The sequence below is a fragment of the Geotrypetes seraphini genome, chromosome 9 (assembly GCF_902459505.1).
Source record: "Geotrypetes seraphini chromosome 9, aGeoSer1.1, whole genome shotgun sequence".
NCBI lineage: Eukaryota > Metazoa > Chordata > Amphibia > Gymnophiona > Dermophiidae > Geotrypetes > Geotrypetes seraphini.
This window is the reverse complement of record NC_047092.1, coordinates 88,601,732-88,623,941: the sequence shown is the minus strand read 5'-3', so window position 1 is coordinate 88,623,941 and position 22,210 is coordinate 88,601,732. Positions and strand designations below refer to the sequence as shown.

General features: G+C 44.1%; 1 protein-coding gene across 5 annotated transcripts in view; it reads right to left on the bottom strand.

Annotated features, from left to right (window-relative positions):
* The window catches only part of NUP205 (nucleoporin 205), a 1,504,202-nt gene that overhangs the window by 1,058,549 nt on the left and 423,443 nt on the right, over positions 1–22,210 (bottom strand). For all 5 annotated transcript variants that reach the window (XR_004540594.1, XM_033957880.1, XM_033957883.1 and 2 more), the window contains exon 12: positions 6,762–6,967. Coding sequence is in view for 4 of the 5 variants with exons in the window: in XM_033957880.1 (XP_033813771.1) it covers positions 6,762–6,967 (206 nt within the window). In the remaining variant the exon portion in view is untranslated. The remainder of the gene's footprint in view (positions 1–6,761; positions 6,968–22,210) is intronic.

Genomic DNA, 22,210 nt, shown 5'->3' with positions numbered 1-22,210 from the left:
GTAGCAGTTTTTTTTCAAATTTACATCTGCTATATTTATATTTTGCACAGTATTAGAAGACATGTCACTGTTTCTGTGGTGTTGCATCTTATACAGTCTGGTTTCTTGGTTCAGTTTAACTTTTGTCTACATAGTTCTATTTTTAGTTTGTGATTATTCCATATTGGGTGAGGATGTATCTGTCTGTGTGTATGAAAAGGACATGGCTTTCTGTAAGCATCGACTGTACAGGATCAATTGACTGTGCAGGATCTGGCTTGTTTAGTTTTACAATGCGTGTGTTGGTGTTCTAGTGCTCACAGAAAAAAAACAAAAAAATCTCTGTGGAGTGACGATGTTCCTAAATGGACATAAAAATAAATCATCCACATAAGAGTCTTAAAGGACCTAGTCCGCTAGGGATACAGGACACAACACGGTCTGCGTTCCGACAAAAAGTCTTCTTCAGGGGTCCCTGGGGGTCCTATAAAGGTACTCACCTTTATAAAGGTACTCACCTTTATAGGACCCCCAGGGACCCCTGAAGAAGACTTTTTGTCGAAATGTGGACCGTGTTGGGTCCTGTATCCCTAGTGGACTAGGTCCTTTAAGGCTCTTATGTGGATGATTTATTTTTATGAGGATGGAATTATTTTATGTGGATGATTTCAGTGTACCTTTGGAACTTTGACACTTTCAAATAAAGTCCATTTAGGAACATCGTCACTCCACAGAGTTTTTTTGGGGGTTTCTCTGGATTTTCTTTTTTGTGGATATTTTGGGGTCAATTCCTTTTGTTTTTTGTTCTAGAGCTCACTGCAGTGTTTAAGATGCTGCCTTTTCCTAGGTGCACCCTTGTTATGTGACTCATGGGGTTGTTAGAAAATGATCAGCACTGGCTGTCATGTATACTAGGTACGCCACTGGATTTAATGACCCTATTCTAACTTTACTGTTGATGTAGGTGTTGTCCCACCCCCAACCCCCATACACACACTATAATGAATTAAATTAAAGTTGTATTAACATCAAGCAGCTTTCAAATGACATTAAAAGCAAATAAAAATAAAATATTTTTAATAAATTGCTAATTATTACATTCATCTTTACCTAAACTGTTTTGCCCTAGCTCTCACTTTGCACTATAGCAAAATAAAAAAGTAGCAGATAAAGATCAATCACACAGGTCTCCTTCAAGGCTCAGTAACACCTCTCCATAAATTACATGGAAGAGTTCTGGAAGTGGGGATAGCATCTGTTTCATATCCTCAGTGAGACCTCAGGAAGGAACCTAGTGATCAAAACATTATTAGAGGTACAGTAGAGCCATTTCTTGTATGACTGGATGAGTTATATTTATCTTTTTTTTTTAGTTGTTTAAATTCATGCAGAAATAAATGGCTAGATTGAACCCAATGACTTCATTAACGCATTTCCCTTTTTTAAACCTCTATACCATTTGAAAGAGGGCAAATATCTAATTATTCCCTTCAAGAATTGGATACTTCTTAAATTTAGTAAAAATATAATCTGGCACAAGTGTCAAACCTTAAAAAAGGAAGTCATATTGAGCATCGTAAAATAATAATAAAATAGTACATTTAGGGCTCCTTTTATTAAGCTGTGATAGCGGTTTTAGCGTGCGCTTACCACACGCAGAATTGCCACGTGCACTAGATGCTAACACCAGCATTGAGCTGGCGTTAGTTTTCCCGCATAGCGCAGGAATTTGCGCGCGCCAATATTCTGCACGCTTAAAACGCTAGTGCACCTTAGTAAAAGAGGGGGTTAATTTTCACATCCCGCCACACCCGGCTACTTTTTCATGCCACCCGGCTGGAAAAAATTTCTGGGAAAAACACTGTATTTGGTTTTCTTTCAAAACTGAAACTGACAAGTATGAAAAATAACAATAAAATCAAATCTGGAAAAATCCAAGATGGCCACTGAGGGCCTGTTTTGACTAAAAAATAGCCTGGGAAAACCAGAGAGAACCCTCAAAAACAGATATTTTAGGACTTTAGAGGTGGGGGGCATAGGGCATGCAGTGAAACCATCTAAAAACCCCTTTTTAAAGACCCTTCAAAATCTCTGATTCAAGCTGTTAGCTTGCCATCACAGAAACATGTGCTGTACTCACTGTAAAATGGGCTGAATGAGAGAAAATGAAAAAAGAGCTGAAAACAGCTTTCAGGAAGATTCTTTGCCTCAGTGAACTGGAAATCTGGATTTCAAGTCTGACTGCTCCACCGGCCTGACCATCACGGCTGGAAAATTCCACCATCCTCAGACACGTCATGCAGACTCCAGCCGGAGGAACACAGTCTGGCTCCAGTCCCAGTCGCGCCTCCATGGAACCACTCAGCCATTTGCTCTACCCACTAGCAGATGAACCTGTGGAGAGCAAGCTCCCAAGGGATTGATCCCTGAGCCCCAATCTGATGTGTAGGCTGTTCTGGGGGCTTACTGACAAGCAGGGAACCCCCCAGAAGAATTTTTTCCAAAGGTCAATGATGTCCCCGAAGTCAAGGATGTCCCCACAGGGAACCTCCACAGCATGAGGGTGAAAACCGCGAACTAAAAATACTGAAATACCACAAAATTAAACATGAGCAGCAAAGATAAGATCCTACAGCCTGGCCTGTAAGAAGACGAACTGGTGAGCAGAGGATGAGCCTCAATGATAAAGTATGAGGGGGAGGGGGTAAAAAGCCTCTGAAGTTTTGAAGCTTCCTACAGATCCTGGCAGATGGACGGACATAACCCACTGGTACCGCAATAATGTGAGATTGTAGAAGAACTTACCAATATGCATTAGGGCTCACATCTTGTGCAGCCTTTTTTATTTTTTGCAGTTCTTCAGCGGTGCAACAAATGCCAGCGCAAGATGTGAGCCCTAGTGCACCAACAATCTATAATATGCATTCTATGGATAATGTTATAAATATTTATTTAAATATAACAAATTTTACATGTTAAAAAATCTTTTTATAAAAATGCACTGAAAATTATGCATATAGACAAACACACGGTGACAAGATGGAGTATACTTATATCCACAGTCCCTGTAAGTATTTCAATGGGTGCTATGCGTATACACACAGAAAAGGCAAAGATTTACATCAACAAGAGCAGGTATAAATGCATGCTTTGGCATCTGCCTACTATAGGGATTAATTCTGTAATCTTATTTTAAAATGGCACATAGCAGCCAACAAAAGATTAGGGCCAGGATTCCCAAAAACCCACGTTAAAAAGCGACAGTCTGCTAATGCAGCCATTTTGATAGCGAAAATGGGCCTTCCCATGGGAGGGGCCTTATACAACCTGGACCAATCAGAGTCCCTCCCCAGATGCACCGTGAAAGGGCCTAAGGTTCTGATTGGCCCGGACATCCCCATAGGAGAGGGCCTTGGGCGTCCAGGCCAATCAGAGCCTTGGGCCCGGTGCATCTGGAAAGGGGCCTGAGGCTCTGATTGGCCCAGGTTGTATAAGGCCCCTCCCCGGTTCATGCCAAGATGCAACAGGGAGGGGAAGGCCCATTTTCGATGACGCAGGACTTCTGGGAGACGAAAGTCCATGTCCCTCCATGTATCAATTTGGAGGTAAGAGGGAGGGGGTATCAGAGGTTGGGGGGGGAGATGATCTATGGCATGTGGGAGTCACTTGCCAGTGAAGGAGAGACACTTGTGGGCCGCTATTCATCTCAACAGGTGCCCAATCAAGGGCCACAGAGGGAAAAAAACAGAAGACTTTCTCACGGCAAGGGCTTCACTGCCGGCATTGCGACATCAACTGATGTACCAATCCACTTTCTTGTTGGTCGCTGATGCCATGAGATCGCACGTGGGACAACCCCAGCATTCCACTATGAAGCCAACACTCTTTGGGACAGGGACTACTCTCAGGGGTCCAGAGTAGAGAATGACATGGGGAAAAAATTTATCACCATCTCCACCCCGTCCCCGCAAACCATCTGATCCCATCTGCGCAAGCCTCAAATAGTTTTATTAATGTATAAAAAGAAAACGATATTTTGTACAATTGTCATTTTATAAATTAAGAGTTCTGGCTGCCGAACTAGAGGAAGAGATCTTCAGCTAGCAGGGCTTTGTTTATAAACGTTTATCAACACAGCTACAATACTATGATAAGCTAAAAAAGAAATTTTTTTCTACCTTTGTCGTCTGGTTTCTGCTTTCCTCGTCTTCTCATCATTCTCTTCCTTCCATCTACTGTCTGCCTTCTCTCTGCCTCCTCCATATGGCATCTGCTCTATTTCTTTGCCTCTACCAGAAACTGTCCGCCTTTCCCTTCCATCTCTCTCTCTCCCCCTCATTGGTCTGGCACCCATCATCTTCCCTCCTTTTCCCCCATGGTCTGGCATCTCTGTCTTCTTCTCTTCCATCTCTCACTCCCTCCCCCAGGTGGCTTTTAGCATATCTCTCCTTTCATCCCTTCAGATCTGGTATCTGTCTACTCCTCCTCCCCCAAAGTTCTGGTATCTCTCTCTCCTCTCCCTCCCTTCCTTTTCTTTTCTACTGTTCCTTCTCAATTTGTTTTCTACCTCTTGTCTACTTTCTTATTTTCCAGTCCTCAATTTTCCTTTCATTGTCTACCTACAGCTTGCCACCTCTTTCCCTCACCCCTTCCAATATCTCACTAAACCTATCCTCTTCCCCCAATCCAGCATGTGCTATTTTCTTTATCCCCCCCTTCCATCCAATATGTGCTCTCGCTCTCTTCTCTTCACTTCCTTCCAGAGTCTGCTCCCATCTCTATCCTCTCCCATCCAGTGTCTGTTCCCCTCTCTCTCCTCTCCAGCATCTGCTCCCCTTTCTCTCCTCCCCATTTCCTTCTAGCGTCTCTCTCTCCACTTTTAGTATCTGTTCCCCTCTCTCACTCTCCCCTTCTACCAGCATCTGCTCTCCTTCAGCATCTGTTACCCTTTCCCCTCTCCCTCAACTTCCCTTCAGCGCCACTCAAACTCTTCCCCTCGTCTAGTCACCTCCCTCCCTCCCTTCCCCTCCCCTTCGCAGGAGCTCTTCAGAATGTTCTCTTTCTGAGGTTACTGGATGTGGTAATCCTTCTCACAAGTGATAACCATTCTCACAAGTCCCGCATGACTGCCCCAAAACTTCTCCTCTGATGCAAGCTGCTCAGGCGGAAACAGGAAGTGCATCAGAGGAGAAGCTTTGGACAGTCACGTGGGACTTGTGAGAACGGTTACCACATCCATCCGGACACCTCAGAAAGAGAACATTCTGAAGAGTGCCAGCTAAGGTGAGGGGAAGGGAGGCAGGTGGCTAGAAGAGATGCTTGGATGGGTTGTTTTGGGGTTTTTTTTAAATTATTTGTTGCCAGCAGGAGGGAGTGAGTGTCCCTAGAAGAGATGCTAGACGAGATGCTCGGATGGGTTGTTTTTTTTTTTTTTTTTTTTTTAATTATTTGCTGCCAGCAGGAGGGAGCAATTGTGAGGAGGGCTGTTGACTAGAATGGGTGGGAAGGGAAGCAACACGGAAGATACTTTACTGTGGGGACAAGGCCATTCACCGCTCCACGGGGTGGTGAATGGCCTTTTCCCCATACTCACAGCAACCAGGTTTTTGGTTTGTTTGTTTTTTTCTTTCTTCACAGCTTCGGTGGGTTACCAGCGGGTAACAGTCACCATGTCATTCTGTAGTCTAGAGTCTGACAACTGCCTTGATGTTGTCCACTCCAACCACATGTGCAGCTGGAAGCACCACAAGATGTCACTCCACCCACTAGAAGAGAAGCTGGGCCTCCATGCTCAGTGAGACGCTGCTGGTGTACCCCTGGCAACTAATATACACCATGGCGTTGTCTGAGAATACATGGATGGCCCAATGCTGGAGATGACTCTTGAAGTGGAGGAGAACCAGTCAAATAGCCCGAAGCTTCAGCCGATTTATCAACCACTTCCGCTGAGAGAGGGCCCACCAGGGACATCCATGCAGGCAGCCCCTAGCCTCTGAGAGACTGTCATTCCAAGTTTCCAAGTTTATTAAAATTTTACTACCCCACACCTAGAGAAAACCTTCAGGGCAGCTTACAATCTAAAACAATTAATAGTAACAATAAAACTAACATAAAATACATGAAAGTGCGGCGACCAAAAAAGCAAACAAGATGCTAGGTAGTATTAGAAAATGGATGGTAAATAAATCAAACATTATTATAATGCCTTTGTATCGCTCCATGGTATGCTCTCACCTTGAGTATTGCATTCAATTCTGGAATTAGAAAAGGTTTGAAGAAGAGTGGCCACAATGATAAAGGGGATGAAGCTCCTCTCATATGAGTAAAGACTAAAGAAGTTAGGGCTCTTCAGCTTGGAAATGAGTATACATCATGAGTGGTATAGAATGGGTACAAGTGAATTGATTTTTATTCTCCATCAAAATTACAAAGACTAAGGGACATTTGAAGTTAGAGGGAAATCATTTTAAAACCAATAGGAAGAAGTATTTTATACTTAGAATAGTTAAGCTCTGGATGTTTGGACAAGTTCCTGGAGGAACAGTCCATAGTCTGTTATTGAGACAGATATGGGGGAAGCCAATGCTTGTCCTGTGATCAGTAGCATGGAATATTGCTACTGTTTGAATTTTTAATAAGTTCTTGTGATATATTTTTAATACTTATGCTGGCATATTTTTAAGATATAACTATTTGAGAGGACTATAAATGCAAAAGTTAAACATGATAAGCTGCCAGTCGTGGGTCAATAAGGAAAATGACAAAAAGATTGAAGTTCTTACCCATTTCACAACTGTAGCTGTGAGATGTAAATAAGCAATCAGGCCATCCTGCTCCCTCTGAATGATGCCTCGTAGAGGCAAGTGGCGCTGGTGCAAGGTATCTGTACTTGGCATGTCTCTCCTTAGATGTTCATGATACAGCATCAGTGAATGAAAAAAATGTTCCCAGGATACAGGACTGCCTCCTGTTACCTGCATATTCTCAGCTAAAAAAGAAGAAAATTTATAAAAACTTTCCATACATGTTTTGCCCTAACATCACAGCCTGCTATTTCTGTTGTATATATTTCAGCATTCCAGTTCCACATATATAACAATGATATACTCTACAGAGCTCCATAATATCTAAAGATAACTTTGTCAATGAAATTCAGCTCTATCCTATATTGCATTGCAACCAGAGAAGTAAATATCTCAAAATTAATCTTGCTTTTCAAACTGAAGTAGTGTGGGGGGTGGAGGGCAGGGGGCTTTGGATGGCAGTATTTGCAACCCTTTGGAGAAAGATTTGGCTGTCATTCCATGCCTCTTTTTCAAGGACTCCAACAGTAACTAGGATGCAGGAAGATGTAGGGTAAGAGAAATTACAAACTGGGAGAATATATTACATAAAGTTGCAAATGAACACTCACAGAGCCAGGTTCTGTATATAGAACCTAAATCAGCAGCCACCTACAAAAACAGCACCAGCTGCATATCAATCACACTTAGTCATGTTTCTTTAATGGTGCGCCTACCAGAAAACTTTTGCATCTGCAATGTAGGTCAGTGTTTTACTGGCTTAAATTGCAGACACCTAAGTTCTTTAGTGAATCACACCTAATGGCAACTAAGTCCTACTATACCCCTAGCCATGTCCATTTAGGCATAAAGAGAGATTAGGTTCTTACCTTGATAATATATTTTCCAGTAGATAGGAATGGTATGCTGAATCTTAGGATACTCTATCCTTTCTCGCAAGCATACTGCAGAAAAATATAATCACTGCTTGTGATACCTCCTCCTTCTCCCAGGAGTCTGCTGTCCCCTGCAGTTTGTTCAAAAGCATGCAAGAGTTCCAGAGTAGAGAATGACATGATGACAGAATTTGTCCCCATTCCCATGGTTAACAACAGGAAACCATCCCCATGTCATTCTTTAAAGAAAGAGGGAAAAATCAGAATATGAATGGGCACAACCACTGACCCTCAAGTCTTACATTGGTGTAGAAGGACTGAGGTTGAGATAGACACTAAAGAATGACACTGGATGGTTTTCCTGCAGTTATCCACGGGGACAGGGATGGTGACAAATTCTGACTCTAGAGTAAATTCTCTACTCTAGAGTAAAAGACAGAAGGAGGGGGGACACAGTGAACTCCTCAAAACCTGAGGGCTTGAACAGAGTTTCTCTGGAGAGACCAATGAGACAACAGCGCATTCTGAAGTGGATGCATATATGCTCTTACCCAGGGAACTACTTCTATGGCAGCCGCTATCGAGCCCAGAACCTGGAGATACTGCCATGCCTTAGGCACTGGCTAAGTATCTCTGGTAGAAAAAATTGGCCTTCTGCAATGTTGAAAACAACTTCCAGGCATTCCAAAGACTGAGTGGGGACTAATTATAAACTTTTAAAAGAGTCAATCTAGCCCAGATTCTGCAAAGTTTGCACAACTGCCACCACTGCTCCTTCTTCCTCTTTGATAAGGGGTTCTGATGAGCCAATCATCTAGATCAGTGGTTCCCAAACCTGTCCCGGGGAACCTCCAGCCAGTCAGGTTTTCAAGATATCCCTAATGAATATGCATGAGAGAGATTTGCATATAATGGAAGTGACAGGTATGCAAATCTCTTTCATGCATATTCATTAGGGATATCTTGAAAACCTGACTGGCTGGGGGTCCCCCAGGACAGGTTTGGGAACCACTGATCTAGATGAAGATGAACCAGCTAACCTTTTTATTTATTTATTTATTTATTCTTTCATTCATTTAGCCAGCCCGTCCTCCCAAAGGAGCCCAGAAAGGGTTATAAGACTACATTCACAGTATAAGCAGAACAAACTTTGGTGGGAAAACAAACTTGGTCTACATAGAGGTATAAATTTCGCTTTTACAGTATAGTCTTAACATACAGATTTGGAAATATAGACTTAGTGGACATAGGGTGTTTTAAAACTGCAGCATTTTCCGAAAAGACATAGCCTATGGTGGTTTAAATTACATCATTTTCCATATGGACATAGCCTAACCTAAGGTAAAATAGCTTCATTGAAGTATGGTTGGTTTTTGGTCCGGTGGTCCGACGTAAGGGTCAGTCAATGATGCAGATGTAAGCTAAGGTGCTGGGTTTGTAAAGAGGAAGGTTTTCAAGGCCTTCCTGAAGTTCCTTAGACTGTTTAAAGATCTGACAGATGAGGGATGATGTGCCATAATCTGAGTATGAAATGAGAATAAGAGCGTTTTCGAGCGATTTCAGATATGAGTGAGTGTCCGGATGGAATAGAAACACTTTTAAACGACAAAGCCTATTTATTGATGAAAGGTTAGCTTATTATCTAAAATTATTTTGACTACACGCAGTCCCCCTTTTATGAATATCTGAAATTACGTTGGATTCATACTTATGAACGGCGGTCCTGTTCTACCTTCAGTGTTCCATCGTGCCCCTCTCCCTCCCTCCCAACAAGTCCCTCTCCCTCCCTCCATTCTAAGCCTCAAATACGAGCCTCCCTCCAGTGGGTGTTTACCTTCTGGCCGGCTCTCTCCTCCTTCCTGCTGCTTCTGATCGGCTCCCTTCTCCTTCCTGCTGCAGTCATTTCTCTGCACAAACCTGTGAGCAGCAGCTCCTACACACATCCCGCCGCTAAGTCAGAAACCTTCCCTCTGACGTCAGTCCTCCGATGTCATATGGAAGGCTTCCAGCTAAGCCGCAGGTCACGTGTAGGAGCCACCACCCACAGCTTTGTGCAGAAAAACAACTGTGGCAGGAAGGAGGAGGGAGGCAGCCAGAAGGTAAAAACACCTGCCGGAGGGAGGCACACACTTGAGGCACAGAGGCACGTTGAGACTCAGAAGGGAGGAAGAGGGATGTGTTGGGACTCGGAAGGGAGCACAAACTTTGGACAAATGATGCAAGGAAGGAGGGAGGGGGCATGAACTTGGGACACAGAATAAAGGGAAGAAGGAAGGGGAGCATGAGCCATAGGATAGAAGAATGGAGGGAGTGAGGGAAAGAGATGGTGAGGGAGGGAATAGGAAGGGAGAATTGGGTGTCAGAGAGGGAAAGAGATGGTGTACATGAAGAGATGAGGAAAGAGGAGAATTGTTGGGACTAGTGAGGGAGAGAGAATTACTGGGCATGGTGGTGGGAGAGGAGTGAGGTAGAGATGCATGGAGACAAGAGGGAGTAATGTTGGATGTGGTGGTGGAGAGGGAACAGTGGGATGGATGGAAAGGGATGCAAGAGGGGCCTCAAGAAACTGGAGAAGGTGGAAAGAATACTAGGATCTGAGTTATATACAAATTCAACTTAATAACGTTTTAAAAAACAGAACCCGTTCTTAACCCAGGGACTTCCTGTACTTTGATAGTGTTAGCTAACAGAAATGGAGTAGAATGACGGCAAAATTGGCACTTTCAATTCTTCATTTTCATTGCAAGCAAATAAGAGAGCTCTTGATTTATTAATATATCAGGGGAAAGTCTATTATCTTGTAACTAGTGTTTAAGCCCAATACATTAACGGATACTAGAATACATGTCTGTCTGTCTCTCTCCCTGCCCCTGTCTCTATCTTCCTTTCTTTCTGTCTCTCTCCCTGCCGCTGTCTTTCTTTCTTTCTATCTCTCTCCTTCCCGCTGTCTGTCTTTCTTTCTGTCCGTCTCTCTCCCTGGCCCCCTGTCTGTCTTTCTCTCTCTCTCTCTCTCTCTCTCTGGCCCCCTGTCTTTCTTTCTGTCTGTCTGTCTCTCTCCCTGGCCCCCTGTATGTCTGTCTTTCTTGCTTTCTGTCTCTCTCCCTGCCCGCTGTCTTTCTGTGTGTCTGTCTTTCATTCTCGTGCGCTGCATGCCTGTTTTTCTGTCTCTTTCCGTGGCCCCCTGCCTGCCTGTCTCTCCCCTTGTCTCCCCCCAAAGCAAACCAATATTGTTCCCTGCCCCTCAGCACAACCCTCCCCCCAAAGCAAAGCAAGTTCTCTCCCTGGCTCCCTTTCCCTATCCCCCCCTACTTCCCTGTGTAACAGCAGCATTTCTCTCCCACCCTTCCATGTGCAGCAGCAGCATTCCCTCCTCTTCCAATTCCCTGTGAAGCAGCATCAGCATTTCTCTCCCCCCTTCCCTGCTCAGCTGCATCAGCAGCAGCACCATTTCCCTCCCCCCCTTCCCTGTGCAGCAGGGCAGCAGCATTTCTCTTTGTCATTTTTGGCTGGCTCCCTTGCTGAAGTTATTTTTGAGTTCAAAGCCGACGCTGCAGCTCCTCTCACGATCCGCGCCTGAGTCAGAAGCCTTCTCTCTGACATGACGTCAGAGAGACTTCCGACGCAGGTGCGGCTCGTGAGAGGAGCAGCCGTGGAGGCTTTGAACTCAAAAATAACTTTCGCAAGAATAACTTCAATAATGTACCCGGCCAGACCGCAGGTCGCAACATAGTACCTGTGGGGCCACGAGTTTGAAACCGCTGTGTTAGACGAAGTGAGGGCGGGAGGGTGGAGTCGCCGCCGTGATCGCTGCTGAGACTGCTGTGTTAGACAGAGTGAGGGCGGGAGGGGGGAGTCGCTGCAGTTTTCGCCACCTCCATGCATCCGTGCTTATTGTGCCTCCGCATGCGCAGTAGAAGGAGCCAGCGTTGCCGAGGGAGGGTGATGGGGAAACCACAGCTGGCTCCTTCTACTGCGCATGCGCTCTAAAGGTTTTATTATAGCGGATGATGAACTGATCAGTTCCAGATTTTGATTAATCTTTTGAATATCTTGAGGATTTTGAGTATCAAGAGGATATAGTAATTGAATGTCACTCACATGTTGTGCTATGCCTGCTAGGTATGCCTGCTAGGAGTGTCCCTAAGGTAGCAGAGCTGGTTGAGGCTGTTAGAGACATTCCAGCTTTGAAAAAAACAGAAAATCCTGAAACTGGTGTTGTTTTCTCCAGAAGCACCAAAGGGAGCAAGAGAGCAGATGGGTCTGAAGTAAAATTCACATTGAACTGAAAATAAATAGTTTTAATCAGGAAGCAGGCACCTGCAAAGTGCCATAGATAGAACTCCTTTACCTGGTGGTTGGGGGTGGGGAACTTGCCTATTCAATGCTAGTTGCACTGCTAAGAGAGGAGCAGGTGTCCTAGGATAGGAAAAGAGAGCAGTCCAGACTGAGCAAGTAGCCAAGCCATATGGACAGGGAGAAGCCAAGGCTGAGGGTCAGGAAGCAGAATTGCCATAAGCCATGGACCTAAGAGAGGCAAATGCAGACCAACAAGCCATAGAGAGCTGTTTGAACTAAGGCAACTGAGATTATTATGAAATGCTGACCATGTTTAAAAGTGGAGTGGTTTTGCCTCTTGCTGATGAGCAGTGCTAGAGACTTTTTGAGTTTCTTCTTTTATAATAAGTTTTCAGTTTATTAAAAAAATTTTATACCGCTTAATCAAATTTCTAGGCGGTGTACAGAAAAGAACAGTTACTTACCGTAACAGGTGTTATCCAGGGACAGCAGGCAGCATATTCTCCACATGTGGGTGACGTCATCCACTGAGCCCGGTCATGGACAGCTTTTCAAGCATACTTGATTGAAGATCTTGAAGTTTGCTAGTGCTGCACCGCGTATGCGCGTGTGCCTTCCCGCTCAAGCTAGGGGGCGCGTCTCCTCAGCATGGCCTCAGTTCAGATAGCTAGCAAAGAAGCCAACTAGGGGAGGTGGGTGGGTTGCGAGAATATCTGCCTGCTGTCCCTGGATAACACCTGTTACGGTAAGTAAATGTGCTTTATCCCAGGACAAGCAGGCAGCATATTCTCCACGTGTGGGTGACCTCCAAGCTAACCAGAATGGGACAGTGGGAGAGTTGGCAAGTTAGGAGAACAGATTACACAAAACCGACTGGCCGAACTGGCTGTCGCATCTGGAAAAAGTATCCAGACAGTAGTGAGAGGTGAATGTATGAACTGAGGACCAAGTGGCAGCCTTGCAGATCTCAACAGGTGTGGAACTCAGGAAAGTGACAGACGACGCCATTGCTCTGACTTTATGCCCCGTGACCCGACCCTGAAGAGGGAGACCAGCCTGAGCGTAGCAGAAGAAAATACAAGCAGCTAACCAGTTGGACAAAGTGCACTTGGATACAGGACACCCCAACTGATTCTGATCAAAAGATATGAAGAGTTGAGGAGCAGTCCGATGAACTTGAGTGCATTGCAGATAGAAAGCCAACACCCTCTTACAGTCAAAAGTGTGGAGCGCCACTTCTCCAGGATGAGAATGGGGCTTAGGAAAATAACACAGGAAGAACAATGGATTGATTGAGGTGGAAATCCGAAACCACTTTAGGCAAGAACTTAGGATGAGTACGAAGGACTACCTTGTCATGATGAAAAACAGTAAAAGGCGGGTCCGCAACTAGAACTTGCAGCTCACTGACTCTGCGAGCAGACGTGAGGGCAATCAGGAACACCACTTTCCAGGTGAGATACCTCAGATGAGCCTTATCGATGGGTTCAAATGGAGGTTTCATCAACGGAGCCAGAACCACATTAAGATCCCAAACCAATGGAGGACGGACATTGAAAAGACCTTTCATAAACCGGGAAACCACCGGATGGACTGAGAGCGGTTTCCCATCAAGCGGCTGATGAAAAGCAGCAATGGCACTGAGGTAGACTTGAATAGATGTCGATTTGAGACCAGACCGAGACAAGTGCAGCAGATAATCCAGTACTGAAGATAAGGAGGCAGACAGTGGCTCCATGCGATGCGTAGCACACCACACAGCAAATCTATACCATTTCTAAGTGTAGCACTGTCGAGTGGAACTCTTCCGAGAGGCCTCGAGAACATCCTTTACCGACTGAGAAAAACGGAAGGAGGGAATCACGTCGAGAGGAATCAAGCTTATAAGTGTAGAGACTGCAGATTGGGATGCAGCAGTGAACCTTGACTCTGGAGACAGCAGAGAAGGAAACACAGGCAGAAGCAGAGGCTCCCTGACACTGAGTCGAAGCAGAAGGGAGAACCACGGTTGTCTGGGCCACCGAGGAGCTATCAAAATCATGGTGGCATGGACAAACTTGAGCTGGACGAGAGTCTTCAGAATCAGAGGGAATAGAGGGAACGCATAGAGGAACAGGTCTATCCAATCCAGAAGGAAAGCATCCACCTCGAGACAGTCCGGAGAGTAAATCCTGGAGCAGAAACGAGGCAACTTGTGGTTGATGGGGGAAGCGAACAGATCTATCTGTAGAATCCCCTAACAAGCAAACACCTGACAGAGTGGAGGAATGGGGCATCCGGACTGGAGAAGACGGGCTGGAGAAGACGGCTCAATTTGTCTGCTAGGCAGTTCTGCTGGCCCTGAATGTAGACCACTCGGAGGAAGACATTGTGACATATTGCCCAATCCCAGATCCATAGAGCTTCCTAGCAAAGAGACAAGGATCCTGTACCCCCGTTTGTTGACATAATACATCGCCACCTTGTTGTCCTTCTGAACCAGAACCATGCGATCCTGAAGTAAATGACGAAAGGCCTTCAGAGCATTGAAAATGGCCCGAAGCGCCAGCAGATTGATGTGACAGCGACGGTCAGCATTGGACCAAAGACCCTGAGCACGTACACCGTCGAGGTGAGCGGAAGAGTCCGTTGTTAGGACCTTCTGTAGGGGGGTGGGGGGGCATGTGAAAGAGAAAACCTCTGGAAAGATTGGAAGAGAGCATCCACCAGCGGAGAGATTGTTTCAACAAAGGAGTCACCACAATGTGTTGAGAGGCGGGATCCCGGTCCTGTCTCCACTGAGATGCCAGGGTCCACTGCAGAACTCAGAGGAGAAGCCTGGTGAAAGGAGTCACATCAACGGTGGAGGCCATGTGACCCAGCAGGATCATCATACGCTTGGTCGAAACCGTCGATAGAAGGGAGATCCTCTGGCATAGGCAAACGAGGGCATCCAGTCGAGGCTGGGGCAGAAAAGAGCGGAGGCATAGCGTGTCCAGCATTGCTCCAATGAGCTGCAGAGACTGAGAGGGACACAATTGGGATTTGGGGAAGTTGACCTCGAAACCCAGACGTTGAAGGAATATAATAGTCCGTTGGGTCGCTGCAATAACCTCCGGCCTGGATGGTGCTTTGATTAGCCAGTCGTCAAGGTACAGGAACACTTGAAGACCCAGCGTCCGCAGGGCCGCCACCACCACCACGAGGCACTTCGTAAAGACCCTCGGGGAGGATGCAAGTCCGAAAGGGAGAACTCGATACCGGAGATGGAGATTCCCCACCTGAAATCTTAGAAATCTGCAAGAGGCCGGATGAATCGTGATGTGAGTGTAGGCCTCTTTGAGATCCAGTGAGCATAACCAATCCCCCTCGTCCATCAGGGGATACAATGTGGGAAGAGAGAGCATGCGGAACTTCTCCTTGACCAGAAATTTGTTCAACGATCTGAGGTCCAGGATAGGGCGTAGGTTCCCGGTCTTTTTGGGGACTAGAAAGTACTGGAAGTAGAACCCGGTGCCCTGTTGACACAAAGGGACCTCTTCCACCACCCAGAGGCGAAAGAGGGCTTGAGCCTCTCAAAGAAGAAGGGGAAGTTGCGACTTGTTGGAAAGACACCCGTTTGGAGGCAGGTCTGTAGGCGCAGCCAGGAACTGAAGGGAGTATCCTTCCTTAATGACGGAGAGAACCCAGAGGTCCGATGTAATCAGCTCCCACTGGTGACAAAAAAAGCTGAGACGACCTCCGATGGGTAGAGGAGAAGGCTCGTGGACAAAAGAGGGCGGTATGCTCAAACAGGGATTGTCAAAAGGACGGCACTGGCTTAGCCGCAGCAGGGGCCTGAGGCTTTTGGGGGGCCCTCTGCTGTTGGTGACGCCTGGGCGGCGGGTGAGAAAAAGCCGGCGCTGACTTCTGGGAATAGAAACATAGAAACATAGAACATGACGGCAGAAAAGGGCCACGGCCCATCTAGTCTGCCCACACTAATGGCCCAGCCCCTAACTACCTCCATGCAGAGATCCCACATGTCAATCCCATCTTTTCTTAAAATCTGGCACGCTGCTGGCCTCAATTACCTGTTGTGGAAGATTATTCCAGCGATCAACCACCCTTTCGGTGAAGAAATATTTTCTGGTGTCGCCATGAAATTTCCCACCCCTGATTTTCAACGGATGCCCTCTTGTTGGCGTGTGTCCTTGAAGGAAAAAGCGATCCTCTTCCACTTCAATACGGCCTGTGACCTATTTGAACGTCTCGATCATGTCTCCCCTCTCTCTGCATTCCTCGAGTGAGTACAGCTGCAACTTACCCAGTCATTCCTCATACGGGAGATCCTTGAGACCTGAGACTATCCTGGTGGCCATTCGCTGAACTGATTCAACTCTCCGCACATCTTTTTGATAATGCGGCCTCCAGAATTGTACACAGTATTCCAGATGTGGTCTCACCATGGATCTAAACAAAGGCATTATGACCTTGGGCTTACGGCTGACGAAACTTCTACGGATACAGCCCATGATTTGTCTAGCCCTGGATGAAGCTTTCTCCACTTGATTGGCAGTTTTCATGTCTTCGCTAATGATCACCCCCAAGTCACATTCTGCTACAGTCCTTGCTAGGATCTCACCATTTAGGGTGTAAGTCCTGCATGGATTTTTGCCGCCAAGGTGCATGACCTTGCATTTTTTGGCATTGAAACTTAGTTGCCAAGTCTTTGACCAATGCTCCAGCAAGAGTAGGTCCTACGTCATACTGTCGGGAATTGAGCTTTTGTCAGGCACTGTGCTTTCATCTGATGTGCTGTTGCCTGGGCGGCAATTTATTTGATTTAGGAGGAGTAAGCTTCACCTTCGATCTCACCAAGGAGGCGAAGGAGCGTTCATGTTCCGAGAGGCGCTTGGTAGCCGCCTCGATGGAGTCATCAAAGAGCTCGTTTCCCAAGCACGGGAGATTCGCTAGATGGTCCTGCAGATTCGGGTCCATGTCAACTATTCGAAGCCAAGATTGGCGACACATGGCGATCGCAAGGCCGTGACCCTCGAGGACAGTTCGAAGGCATCATACGTAGCCTGAAGCATATAAAGGTGAATCTGCGACAGCGTATCTTGAAGCTGTCGGAATTCCGAACTGCAGTGGGCAGCCAAATCATCCTGGAAAGACAGCATGGATTTGATGCAGTGCTTGAGATAGAATTGTAATTTAGGATCGGGTTCGCCAATATCGAATTCTGGTAGAGGCGCCGGCCGAACTTGTCCATAGTATGCCCTTCCCTGCCCGGTGAGACAGCAGCACAGACCTTGGAGGGATTAGATATCTTTAAGGAAGACTCCACAACCAAAGACTGGTGGGAGAGCTGAGCCTTTTCAAACCCCTTGCACGGGACTGTCCGATAGCGTGATTCCATCTTGGACGGTATGGCAGGAATTGCGTAAGGAGTCTCCAAATTGAGGAAGAAAGTGTGCTTTAAGACGGGGTTCAATGAGAGACGCAAAGATTCCCTCGGCAGATGAGGAAATTCCATCTCCTTCAAATAGTCTCGGGTATATCTGGACTCAGATTGGAGATTACATTACATTACATTAATGATTTCTATTCCACCTGTGCCTTGCGGTTCTAGGCGGATTACAAATTATAAGAGATCTGGACATTACTGAGAGAATTGCGTAACAACGATTATCTAGAGAAATTACATAACAGTGATTCATGTACTTTACATGGTGTGGTAGAGGATTCAATTGTAAGAATTACATAGCAGAGAATCAAGTGATAACAGGATACAGTAGAGAATATCAGTATAAACGGGTTACAGACTAGAAGTTACCTAATAATGACGTAAGAAGTTTGTTGGATAGTGAGGTAAATGCTTATATAGGAGTCAGAATATGTTTGGAAGGACAGGTTATAGGAGATGACTAATGTGTTATTCAATAGAGGGAGAGCTTGTGCGAAAGGGGAGGATATTAGTTGGTAAGGACGTGTTTTTTGAATAGAAATGTTTTGATTTCTCTTCGAAACACTTTGATGTCTGTTGTGTTGATCATTAGTTTGGTGATGGTGGGGTCAATTTTCGCTGCCTGTGTCGCTAGAAGGCTGTCGTATAGTTTCTTACGTCGGGTTCCATGATGAGGGGGGAAGGTGAATAGGTTTTGAGTTCTTCTTGATCTGGATGAGTGGTAGCGATATAGGCGGTTGTTTAGGTAACAGGGGGCAGTTCCATGGGTTACTTTAAATAGTAAACAAAAATTGTATTTCTTCCCTATTTTCCCACTGTTTCCAGTTTTCTTTTGTCCAAAGGATGTTACCCTAGTTTGTGTAGTATAACATTATGTATAAGTTAGTTTTGTTTTTAGTTCAATAAGTTTTATTAGTTTTCAGCAAAATAAAGTAAAAATAACAAAGTACAACAACATCATTTCACGTTCCCAATAGCAGTAGAAATACAGCACTATCCATTCCACAATTTATACAACAGTAGTTGAGAAACAATCATTCACTAATTAAGAGAATATGATATAACATGAGTCCACATTGAATAAAATGAGTGGTGTGTTGATTTATCATTGTCCGCCAGGGACTTCTCGTATTTAGCATATAAGCAAAAGGAATTCCACCATTCATGTACATTGAGAGCTGAGAAGTCTTTCCAATGAGATAATATAACCTTTATAGCTACAAGTAACATACATTGCAATAATTTGCTTTCTTTCCTATTGAGTTTACAGGTCAATGCAGTACATCCTATAATAATTACTGCATAAGAAATATTATCAGAAATAGGTAAAATTTCACATATGATAGACCATACTTTGGCCCAATAAGGACGTAATAGCCTACAGGAGAAGAGCATGTGTTCCAGAGTTCCTACTTGAGATGCGCAAGACCAACATAAATTGGATGATATTGAAGGCAGCTTAGATAGTTTATAAGGGGTCCAATATGCTTTGTGATACAAAAATAGGACCAGCTGTTTAATCGCAGCTGATTTCAAAGAGCTATAAGAGGTAATCCAAATAGCTTCCCAAGCTTTGGTATTGAGTGAACAGGATAAGTCTCTGGTCCAGATATCATATAAAGCAGTAGGAGGTTGGAATTTGGCGAGTTTTAACAACTTGTACCATTTCGAAGCCTCTCCTTTCTGTAAACTATATTCCTCACACCAGGTTAGTATGGTAGGAATATCTGTAGATAATACTGATCTACTCAAGTAATCACGTAAGCAGTGGTGCAATTGAAACCAAGCGTAGAATTGTGATGGGGAGAGCTTGTAAGCCTCAGATATAGATGCAAACGTAGATAAGTTTCCATTCGTCATCAATTGAGATATTGACCATATGCCAGCTTTGATCCAAGATTTCCATTCGATGTGCTGACCCTGAATTTTTATGTGTGGGTTGAGCCAAATGGGAGAAAGAGTTGTAGAATTCCACTTAATGTGGGCCATGGAATCCAATTCTTTCATTACTTTTGCTGTAGAGTGTAATATTGGATTAGTTTTTCTATTAAGTGGCAGTGTTATGAATGGGTAGAATCTCAAAGAAAGTTGTTGGTATAAATGTCTTTCTAAAGTCAACCAGTTAGGAGCATTAGAAGGATGTCGTTCAGTCAGCCACTGTGAACCTTGGCGTCCTAAAAATGCTAGATGGTATTCGTATAAGCTAGGGAAATTTACTCCCCCATGTTGTTTGAGACATTTCAGCTTCTTGAGAGCAATTCTAGGGGACTTATGATTCCATAAATAGTCCGCTAATCGAGACTCCATTTTAGCATATGTTGTATTGGGAAAAAGAAACGGTAGCATAGATAGAATATAAGTAAGTTTGGGAGCCAAGACCATTTTAATGGAGTCTAAACGGCCCCACCAACTGAGTTTCAAAGGTGTCCATCTTGACGTAACATCTTTGATGATGGATAGTAGAAGTTCTTCATTGTGAAGTAAGGTTTCCTCTATAGTCGGAGCAAAGTAAACACCAAGATATTTTAGTTTAGTAGCTGAGTATTTGAGGCCATATTGACGTATAACATCACCACAGTTATCATTGGCCAAAGGCATGACCTCAGTCTTTGTAGAATTTAGTTTATAACCAGAAATTGCAGCATAGTTGGTAATGATCCTTAAGATGGAGGGTATGGAATCCAACGTTGAGTAGATCATTATATCGTCGGCGTATGCTGATAATTTAAAGTCCCATTCAGCAATACGCATCCCAATGACATCAGATGAAGATCGAATGGCAATTAGCAAAGGTTCCAAAGCCACATTAAATAGAAGCGGGGATAGGGGGCAACCCTGTCTTGTGCCTCTAGACGGTCGGAACGATTCAGAGAAGATATCATTAATCCTTATTTTGGTATTAGGATTAGAGTATAGTACTCTCACCATACGAATAAAGGCCTCTGGTGCATCAAACCAATGTAACACGTGAAACATATAAGTCCATTCTACACGATCGAATGCCTTTTCCGCATCCAAGGCAATGGCCACCATTGGTTTTGAAGACTGTTGTGCTTGCAGAAGCATATGAGCAAATAATCTAGTGTTATCACTGGAAAGTCTATTTTTCATGAATCCATTTTGATCTGGAGAAATGATGTTAGGCAGTACTTCAGCTAGTCGATTTGCTAATACCTTTGCATATAACTTTGCATCGACATTTATCAATGACAATGGTCTATAGTTAGATACTTTCATTGGGTCCTTACCCGGTTTCGGTAGTACTATAGTGATTGCTTCAGTAAATGAACCATTAGCCATACCATGCTGTGCTAGGAAATCAAAGTATTGAGTCATATGTGGAATAAGTTCATTCTTAAAAGCACAATAAAATTCCACCGACAGGCCGTCTGGACCTGGTGTTTTGTGTTTGGCCATAGATTGCAGGGCCTGTTCTATCTGAATGCAAGTCATATCTTCAGCCAGTAGGTCCCGGTCAGCCTCAGGAAAAGTAGGATGTTGTAAACATGACAGAAAAGGCTGAAATAGATCCGTATCAGGATTTTCAGATGTATAGAGCTCAGTATAAAAAGAATGAAATTCTTTGCAAATGTTCTCAGTATTTTGTAATATGTGGCCATTAGAAGAGCAGATTGCCGGAATAGAGGTTTTTTCTGATTGTATTTTTAAATAATTGGCTAGTTGACGGCCACATTTATTCATACTAGTATAGTAGTGAGCAGATTTCTTAAACAATTCTTTAGAGGCTTCTGTACTCAACATCAAATTGTATTGGAATCTTAGTTTATGTATAGATGCTTGTGTAACAGGATTCGATAAGTCGGATAGGTGTTGACGCTCCATATTCTGTAATTGTTGTTCCAATAGTTGAATTTCAGATTTACGTTTTTTTCGTTTATTTGCTACATAAGAGATTACAATACCTCTTATGTAGGCCTTAAAGGCATCCCACGTGTATTGCCAAGATGTATCTGTTACTATATTGAAATCAAAGTAATCCGTGATATGCTTCTTGACATGCAGTAGAAATTCTTCCTCAGTTAATAGGGATGAATTAAATCTCCATTGATTCATCTTAGGTGGATTATCAATATTATTAATTTGAAGTAATATGGAAGCATGGTCAGATACTGAAATGGGGTTAATCTGAGCTTCTATAACGTGTTGTGACAGTGCATAACTTATCAAAAAATAATCTATCCTGGAGTAAGATACATGAGGTGGAGAGTAAAATGTATATGTGCGGTCACCAGGATGTAGAGTACGCCATATATCAATCAATTTTGTTTGGCACATCAGGTCCTGGATACTGGTCCACGATTTTGTAGTTCTATAAGCTGCGTTAGATTGTCTATCAAGCGCTTTGTCTAATATTTGGTTGAAATCACCACCTAGTATACAGGGTAAATCACCTGATGCAGCTATTAAATCAGCAATGGCGTGAAAAAAGTTGGGCTCATCTATATTAGGAGCATATATGTTTATGATCTGTAATTTGAAATCACCAATAATTAGATTCACAGCAACCCATCGACCTATATCATCTGTTGAGTGTGACAAAATTTTGATGTCAGCTCTTCTTTTTATCAAAACAAGAGTACCATTTTTCTTTCCCACCGCTGGAGAAAACATAGGCGGATAAGCCCATTTAGGTGAAATCTTAATGGATTCTGTTTGGTTTAGGTGAGTTTCTTGAAACATCACTATATCAGGGTTATATTGTTCAGTGTATCGAAGTATTTTACATCGTTTTATAGGGTTATTAAATCCTTTAACATTTAAAGAAAAACAAGTAATGGTCATACTAAAAGTTATGAAGGAGATATATT